The sequence below is a fragment of the Camelus dromedarius genome, chromosome 24, assembly GCF_036321535.1.
Source record: "Camelus dromedarius isolate mCamDro1 chromosome 24, mCamDro1.pat, whole genome shotgun sequence".
NCBI lineage: Eukaryota > Metazoa > Chordata > Mammalia > Artiodactyla > Camelidae > Camelus > Camelus dromedarius.
In genome coordinates this window covers 7,841,054-7,849,026 of record NC_087459.1, presented here as the reverse complement: position 1 = coordinate 7,849,026, position 7,973 = coordinate 7,841,054, and the positions used below count along the sequence as shown (strand labels likewise).

The 7,973-nt window shown below is 56.4% G+C and overlaps 1 protein-coding gene across 1 annotated transcript; it reads left to right on the top strand.

Moving 5' to 3' along the window:
* Window positions 1–4,371: 4,371 nt before the first annotated feature.
* Window positions 4,372–7,007, top strand: LOC116151940 (tryptase). Its single transcript, XM_064478295.1, has 6 exons — window positions 4,372–4,420; window positions 4,619–4,679; window positions 4,847–5,018; window positions 5,138–5,403; window positions 6,395–6,558; window positions 6,634–7,007. Exons 2-6 carry the CDS (start codon window positions 4,619–4,621, stop codon window positions 6,796–6,798), a joined length of 828 nt encoding a protein of 275 aa, XP_064334365.1. The 5' UTR covers window positions 4,372–4,420; the 3' UTR covers window positions 6,799–7,007.
* Window positions 7,008–7,973: the final 966 nt, after the last annotated feature.

The following is a 7,973-nucleotide window of genomic DNA, read 5'->3' as shown; positions in this document are numbered from 1 at the left end:
GTGGGAGGAAGCCAGCCCCTCCCCCTGCACCTGCCCAGCCCCATCTGGCAGGTGCTAAGGGGCCTCTGCTTTGCACAGCCAGGCGCTTCCCCTAGTGGACACACAGGGGACGGGGGGACTCCGGAGGGAGCTGGGCTCAGGACAGAAATAAACCTGCTTTATTCCTGGGTGACATGATCGCATACATAGAAGAGTCGGAGTCTTCTACAAACCCCGGAATAAGCGAATCTGGTGAGGCTGTGAGACACAAAATCAATATGCGGAAAACACTGTGTTCCTAAATATCACCCACCCATGAAAATTATACTACTACTTGCCATAGAATTAAAAACAAACCAACAAAATCTAGTTATTCATTTAAAGAAAGGTGTGCGAAGTCTCTACACCAGAAAGTACGAGGCATCGCTGAGAAAAAGCTTTAAAGCCCTAAAGAGATAGGGATATGTCATGTTTCTGGACTAACAGATCAGTTCGACCCATTTTGACTTAGAGTGTCAGGAAATCCAAGTCAACATCCCATCAGCCTTCCTTCTTGCAGACATTGACAGTCTGATTCTAAAATTAATATGAAAATGTGAAGAACCTGGAAGAGCCAAGACAATTTTGAGGAAAAAGGCAATGATGCCCCACCCATGCTCTCCAACTTCAAAACAGTCTAGAGTTATCGTAACTAAGGCGGTGCGTTGGGGAAGGACGCACGCACAGATAAAAGGAACAGAACAGAGCAGATAGAGATCCAAAAATGACAGGGCCACCTGATTAACGAGAACAATGTCACCGATACTGAATGGGTAACGGGTGGCCTCTTCAATAAATGGTGCTGGGCTGATAAGATAAGCATGTGGGGAGAAGTGAGACTTGGGCTCCCCTTCACATCAGACACAAAGATTAATCCGAGATGGTTTATGTGAAGTGTGGGTGTTGATACTATGAAGCTTGCAAAGCAAAGCAGGACAGTATCTGCATTACTGTGGAATTGTTCCCACCATGAAGGGCAGTGGGCTACCAGCGCACCCACCGCCCCGGGAGAACCTCAGCACTGATCCGCTGAGCACACGAGGCAATTCGGCACGGACGGCGGTCCGTGCTCAGTGCTAGGACCAGCAAAACTGCCTATGGTGGCAAAATGATGACAGCGGCTGCCTCCGGGGGTGGAGGAGGGTCTTGACTAGGAGACGTGAGCAAACATTCCGGGTGATGACAATGTTGGATATCTTGTTTTGGGTGGTGATTTCACAGGTGCTACAGTCGTCGAACCGCATTGAATTCGGTTGTATGTCAGCATATCTCAGTCTACAAATCCATATGTGTGTGTATATAGACTTCGGGTTTCTGCTCGGACAGGTAGACAGCTTGGAAGTTGCTGCTTCTGTCCTAACAACGAGAAAATGCAGAACACACTGAAAGGCAAGGGAAGCCCCATTGGAGGTCACAGGGCAAACCACTGTCCCCAAACGGGAGAGATGGATGATCAGAGAGAAGCTTGCACGGTGAGCAGAAGCTGTGCAGCCTGAGAACAGGCACAGAGCGGTTGCTGGACACTCAGCCTGGGCGGGGGAGCGTCCCAGTCTCCTGGGGTGCCAGTCTTGGGGATGCTTGCACTTTGATGGGTTTTCCCTCCAGGAGCTCCACCAGGCTGTCAGGGAGAAGATCTGAGAAACAACCCTTCAGGCTTCAGGCAGAAGGAGGAGAAATAACCCATGAGAAATGCACCCAGAGCTTTCTGTTCTCTGTCACAGAAGCCTGCCTTCAAGGAAAACCACGTTACCAGACCCAGGGCAGGACCGGTAGACCACTCAGCCGCCTCCAGCCTTCCTCTCAGCCCAGGGACCAAAGCCCACCAAAACACGGAGATTTGCTCATGGGATATGAGAGCCCTTCCCCAGCCTCATCCACAGGGTTCGGGCATATTAACACTGGATCACAGCTGGGAGGACTCTGCACGTGGATTCTATTTGAGGAAAATCTTCCAGGGAAACCAAAGGCAACAGGAGAGGCACAACCAGGACACCAGAGAAGTATGAAGCCTCACAAACAGTGGACACAGCCCAAGGCCAGCCAGGTAAACATAAATCCTCACACGAAACACCTATTTACCTCCTGTTAGCTGGTACATCGTGTCCACTTTCCTCCAAAATATCACAAAGCACGCTAAAAGGCAATAAAGGCAGTCGGAAGTGACAAAGCAAGCAATAAAGCCAGACCCCGACATGGCAGAGACTGGGAACTGTCAGACTGAGACCTTAAAATAGCTATGATCACATGCTCAGGCCGCTAATGGAAAAAGTGAACGCCATGCAGGAACAGATGGGTAATGTAATTTCTTTTCATGCTTGGTAACTTTTTAACTTATTGCACATTGTGGCAAAATACACGTAACATGAACTTTACCATTTTAGCCATTTTCTGTGTCCAGTTCAGCAGTGTAAAATGCATTCACCTTGCTGTAAGCCTCTCTCCAGAACTGCTTTCCTCTTACAAAACTGAAGCTCTGTCCGGATTAAACAACCCCTCCCCCAGCCCGTGGCACCCAACTTTCTACTTTCTGTCTCTATGAATTTGACACCTCTAGGGACCTCATGCGAGCAGAATCATATAGAATTTGTCCTCTTGTGTCTATGCCTGGTGGCTTTAAATTGGATGCCAGACCTGGTGTCCACTGTGTGCTTGGTGGCTGCATTTTGCTATGTGAGCTGAAAGACTGTGAGGCTGTATTCCGGCATTCCGTTAAGTAATCTGGAATCCCTCAGATCCTTCTGAGGCTTGCTTACAAACTTTCTTAGGGTGGGTCCAGAGAAGCCGTTACTCTACGGCTAATTCCACTCCAATGCGAAGATGACAGGACTTTGCCAGTGCAGGGTCTTAGGAGGTTTCTCCGATCGACCGGCAGAACATGACATATTCCCAGCCTTGTGTGAGCTCCAGGAATCCATCTGCCTGCTCCCCTCAGATGGATCTCATCCCTGACCTCCTTCCTGACGTTGATGCTTTCCTCCCAGGCATTCGGAGGACGCCACTGGACCCCTCTGTGGGTTTCTGCAACCCGCTGTGCACAAGGACCTCCTCCCTGGAGTTCTGGCTGCCTTTGCCTTCCCACCCTGCGCTGGGGCCTGGAAGCTGCCTCCAGGGGAGGCTGTGGTCATTGTACATCTCCCCTCATCCTTATCCTTCTCTCAGGGACAGCCCCGTGCTGCCTCTCAAGTGTGTCAGAAACCGCTATTTCATGTATGAGGGGCTTCAACTTTTTGTTACTACTGAATTGCAGAGTGAGGAGGTTGTCCTTAAGAACTAAGGATACTCACCTTGTGAGATTCCTCTCGAGGACCAAGGTGGGGTCTGTTAACTCCTTCCAATCACCTAGTTCCCTCCCACCTGCTATGGCCCCACAAGGGGAGGATCCAGGGCCTCTCTGATTGGTCCAATATTAGCGAATCAGAGCCTTCACATCCACCAGCTACTGATTGGTCCTCCTCCCAGACCTCAGACCTTTTTTTGGAGGTGCGGGCCCTCTGCCCTCCCAAAGCCCAGCCTTGTACCCTGCAAGCCTTGGGCACCAGGATGTCACCCTGTTGTCCCTACACCATCACCAACACCACCCACTGTGGGCTTCTGGGATCCCATCTCTGTCCATCTGGTGGACCAGATGCAGCACCTGGATGCCCTGGGGCAAGTTTGTTAAGAGAATGAGTAAGGAATAAAATCTTCTAGAGGGAGGCCTGAGATGCCGCTGGACAGACTGTGCCAATCTCTAAGGGTGTGATCCCTTAAGAAATCCAGTTGAGTACACCTCTGGAGTGTGAAGAGACACACCCAGGGACAGGGAGGCCCAAGAGCTAGGCTAGTGTCTCTGGTCAGGGTAGAAGCAGGGCAAGCTCCCCTGGGGTAAATGAGGGGCCACCCAGGTGGTGGTGTGTTGGGGAAGAAGGGATCCAGGAGGCCATGAGGTGACCAGAAGGCCCAGAGAACAGTGAGGAGGTGAAGTGAGTAAACAGGGAGGGACAATGGTCACCCTGGCCTTGCAGGGCTGGGGATAGTGCTGGCAGGGCCTGGTGGGGGAGTATCCAAGGGAAGCTGGCACCGTCCTCTCCTGCTGTCTCCCCATCACTTCCATCTGCCTGTCCCTCTGCTGATGGTACTCAGATCCCCAGATAACAAGGTTCCGCCGATTGCAGCGTTAACTGTTCAGATAACACCTGGAGATGGACGTTGTCGGACCTCAGGGAGGACGCGCAGCTACCGTCCGGGGCCGAGGGGGCAGGGCCCCTTCCAGGCAGGGGGATTTGGGCCCTGGGTCTGAGTCATCCACTTCCTCCACTCTGGATTGGAGGGCCAGCACCCCTCCTCCGACCCTGTCTTGCTCTGTAAGGCTAAATGGGTGGGGGAAGCCCGGCTGGGGAAACAGCAGCAGGGACAGGCCAAGGTGAGGAGCCCCACCAGGACCCCGACATCTGGGTGACACTGTGGAGCAGGGTGTCCGCACCTCAGATCTGGAGCACTGAGAACCCAGACCCCTAGCCTGGTCTGACCCCCTGATCCCCGGGTGACCCCGCCTCTAGCTGCACCCTCCACCCTGGAGACCCTCAGCCACGCTCCTGCTGCCCCTCCTTGCTCCTTCCAGATGCCCAGTCTACTGGTACTGGCACTGCCCCTCCTGGTGAGCCTGGTCCACTCGGCCCCTGGTGAGTCCTGATCCCGGGCTCATTCATCTCGGTCCCCTCACCCCAACCCCGCACAGGCCCGGCCTTGGGTGGGTGGGTTCAGAGAAGCCCAGGGTTGTGCTGGCACAGGGGAGACCTGAGCCCAGTGGCCAGGCTGGGTCCTGTCCTGAAGGTGCTTCCTGCCCCAGCCCCAGGCCAGGCCTTGGAGCGAGCGGGCATCGTAGGGGGGCATGAGGCCCCTTGGAGCAGGTGGCCCTGGCAGGTGAGCCTCAGATCAGGCAAGAAGTCCTGGCAACACATCTGCGGGGGCTCCCTGATCCACCCCAAGTGGGTGCTGACCGCAGCACACTGCATCGGACCGTGAGTCTCCCCGAGTCCTGGCATGTGGGGGCGGGCCTGGGGGTGGGCCTGGGGCTCCAGCCACGGTCCTGGGTGTCCCAGAGGCTGCTCAGCCCCTAAGTACGTGCCTTTTTCCCCAGGATGAAAGTACCCCATGCAAGGTTCAGGGTGCAGCTGCGGGAGCAGCACCTCTACTACCAGGACAGGCTGCTGCCCGTCAGCCAGATCATCCCCCACCCCAACTACTACACAGCTGACAATGGGGCGGACATCGCCCTGCTGGAGCTCGAGGACCCTGTGAACATCTCCAGCCACGTCCATCCGGTCCCCCTGCCCCCTGCCTCAGAGACCTTCCGTCCAGGGTCACAGTGCTGGGTGACAGGCTGGGGCAATGTGGCCAGTGGACGTGAGCACCAGGGACAACTTTTAATAGAGCTGGTCACATAGCAGTTCACCCTCTCGGGTTTCCTCTGGGAAACAGGGTCAAGATGGGCTGACTCATAAGGTGGGGTTGGAAGACTCTGGGATGAAGGAGAGGTGGTGGGAGGCAGTGTGTGCGAAGAGCCCACCAGATCCGGTCCCCGCTCTAGATGCCTGGGGAAGTCAGTCAGCACCTCTGTGCCTCAGTTTCTCCTTGCATGAAATGGGCACAGTCACAGTTGGTATTTCATGGATATGATGTGAGGAAAGAGAAAAACCACACACAGAAAGTGTCTTACTATTACCACTAACCGCTAAACGCGGCGGCGTGCATCTTGTCCCTGTGCCCGTGGACAAGGAGACAGAGGTGTGAGGGTGGGGTTGGGTGCAGCTTGGTCTCACCCCTCCAGCACCGCCTCCACTTCTCTCGAACAGTCTTGTGCCCCTTTATTCACAATTCAGGGCCAAGCCTTGGGGACATTTAGCATGAACAGTAGCCCTGAAATGTGTCCTCAGGGTCCTGCAAAAGTAACCCAAACAGGTCACTGCTCGAGGTCCGCTGACGATGCAGCATTGTGCCCCAATGCCCCTACACAAAGTGGGAAACTGAGTCTGGGGCCAGAGGCTGGCCAGGAGGCAGGCCTGGGGGGAACCCAAGATCCCGGCCCCCACTCACACTGGAGGCTGCGGAGCCGAGGGGAGATTGGGCTGCGGTGCTGCCAACCCCAGGACCCCTGCGCCTTTCCCTTCCCTGAATGGGCCTTAAATGAGGCCAAGGATCAGGTCCAGCCATGAAAGGGAAAGGGCTCATCCCTGGGTGTCCTGGGAGACACCAGGCCCTGGAACAGAAGAGGCCTCAGCCAGGCTCCTCAGTCCTGCCTGGACCCCCGCCCCCCCGCCCCTCGGTGTCAGTGACAGGCTTGGCTGAGTCGGCCCCACCCCCAGGCTTCCTCATCCTCCCTCTCTTCTCACCCCAGAGCCCCTGCCACCGCCGTTTCCCCTGAAGCAAGTGCAGGTGCCCATCGTGGAAAACAGCGTCTGTGACGAGCAGTACCACGCTGGCCTCTCCACCGCAGACGACTTCCCAATTATCCTCGACGACATGCTCTGTGCCGGGAGAAAAGGACACGACTCCTGCCAGGTGGGCCGCCTCTCCCCTGCAGCCCACAGCCTCGGGGGCCACGAAGCCAAGTCTGACCACTCCCTCCCCTCGCAGGGTGACTCTGGAGGGCCCCTGGTCTGCAAGACGAAGGGCACCTGGCTGCAGGCAGGCGTGGTCAGCTGGGGTGAAGGCTGTGCTCAGACTGAAAGGCCAGGCGTCTACACCCGTGTCACCTCCTACTTGGACTGGATCTACCAGTACGTCCCCAAGAAGCCCTGAGCCCGGTCCTGGGGGCCGTCACCGGGGTTGGCGGAGAAGTCAGGCCCCTGCTGTCCCCACACCACTACTTCCTGCTGGGGTGGTGCCATACCCACACCTGCCCTTGCCCCCTGTGCTGACCCACCTGCCCTGAGCCCCTCCCTGCCTGGCCCAGGGTGCAGGCAGGGATTACTAATCCTCATTAAAGTGCATCGTGAGCAGACATGGTGTTCGCTGTGTTTCTGGCTACAGGTGTCACTGAGGGAGAGGGAAGGGGTCAGGGCACGGCCCCTGAGCCCCGGGCCTTGCTGTGGGCATGGCCCCAGCCTCTGTCCGTTGTCCCCAGGGCTCACTTCTCAGCACACTGGCTTATGTCTCTTTGGTGAGTGGCATCAGGGTTTGTAACACAGAAAGCGACACAGGCCATTTAGGTGATTCTAGGGGCAACAGGTCCCAGAAACGGGGTCAAGATTCAAAGCATTGCTCCCACACCCAGGTCGCTCTGTTTCTCTGCAGCCTGTCCCCTTCCCCAGAATCTCTACATGCCCCCCAGTCCCCCTGCCTCACCCTCCCAGAGACCTGTAGCCATGACTACTTGGCCCCGGGGGCGGCCCCCATTGGCGGGACATGCTGTGTGTTGGGGGCCCTCGGGTGCCTGCTAGGTGAGTCCAGGTGGGAAAGGTGGAGGAAGGGGACTCCTTGACTCCCTGGCATCCTGGTCTCACCTTACTCTGCACACAGCCTGACACAGAGGACCTTTAGTTGACCAGGGAACAGTACCTGGTTGCAGGCGTCTTGGTCAGGTGGGTGAGGGCTGTGGCCGCTGTGACTGGCCCACATCGCTGCTTCTACACAGAGCCTAGTTGGCTCTTCCGCCTTCCTGTCCTCTGACCCTTGACCCATGACCCCTCCCTGATAAGGTGACGGAGCGGGTAGGCCATATGTTGGCCCTGGGGAAAGAACAGGACAGCAGCCCTGGGTCTGGCCAAGCTCAGTGTCTTTTCCCCGTAGGAACTGAGGCCAAGGTCACATGCAGGAGGGTCTGAAAACCCTAGAGCTCCAGGTCCAGCCATGTTCCCCAAGCCCACCCTGCAGGGACAGCCTACACCTCGAGCTCCTGCAGGTCCCCATGTGTCCACCAGAGGGAGCCCCAGCACCCCACCCCCACACCTGCTGGGCAGCCCTGGGGCCCTATG

Bases quoted from the DNA above. Each gene is read 5' to 3' on its own strand.
- LOC116151940 (XM_064478295.1), top strand. From the start codon at position 4,619: ATGCCCAGTCTACTGGTACTGGCACTGCCCCTCCTGGTGAGCCTGGTC. The intron at 4,680-4,846 runs GTGAGTCCTGAT...TTCCTGCCCCAG, and splicing joins CCTGGTCCACTCGGCCCCTG to CCCCAGGCCAGGCCTTGGAG. The intron at 5,404-6,394 runs GTGAGCACCAGG...TTCTCACCCCAG, and splicing joins GGGCAATGTGGCCAGTGGAC to AGCCCCTGCCACCGCCGTTT.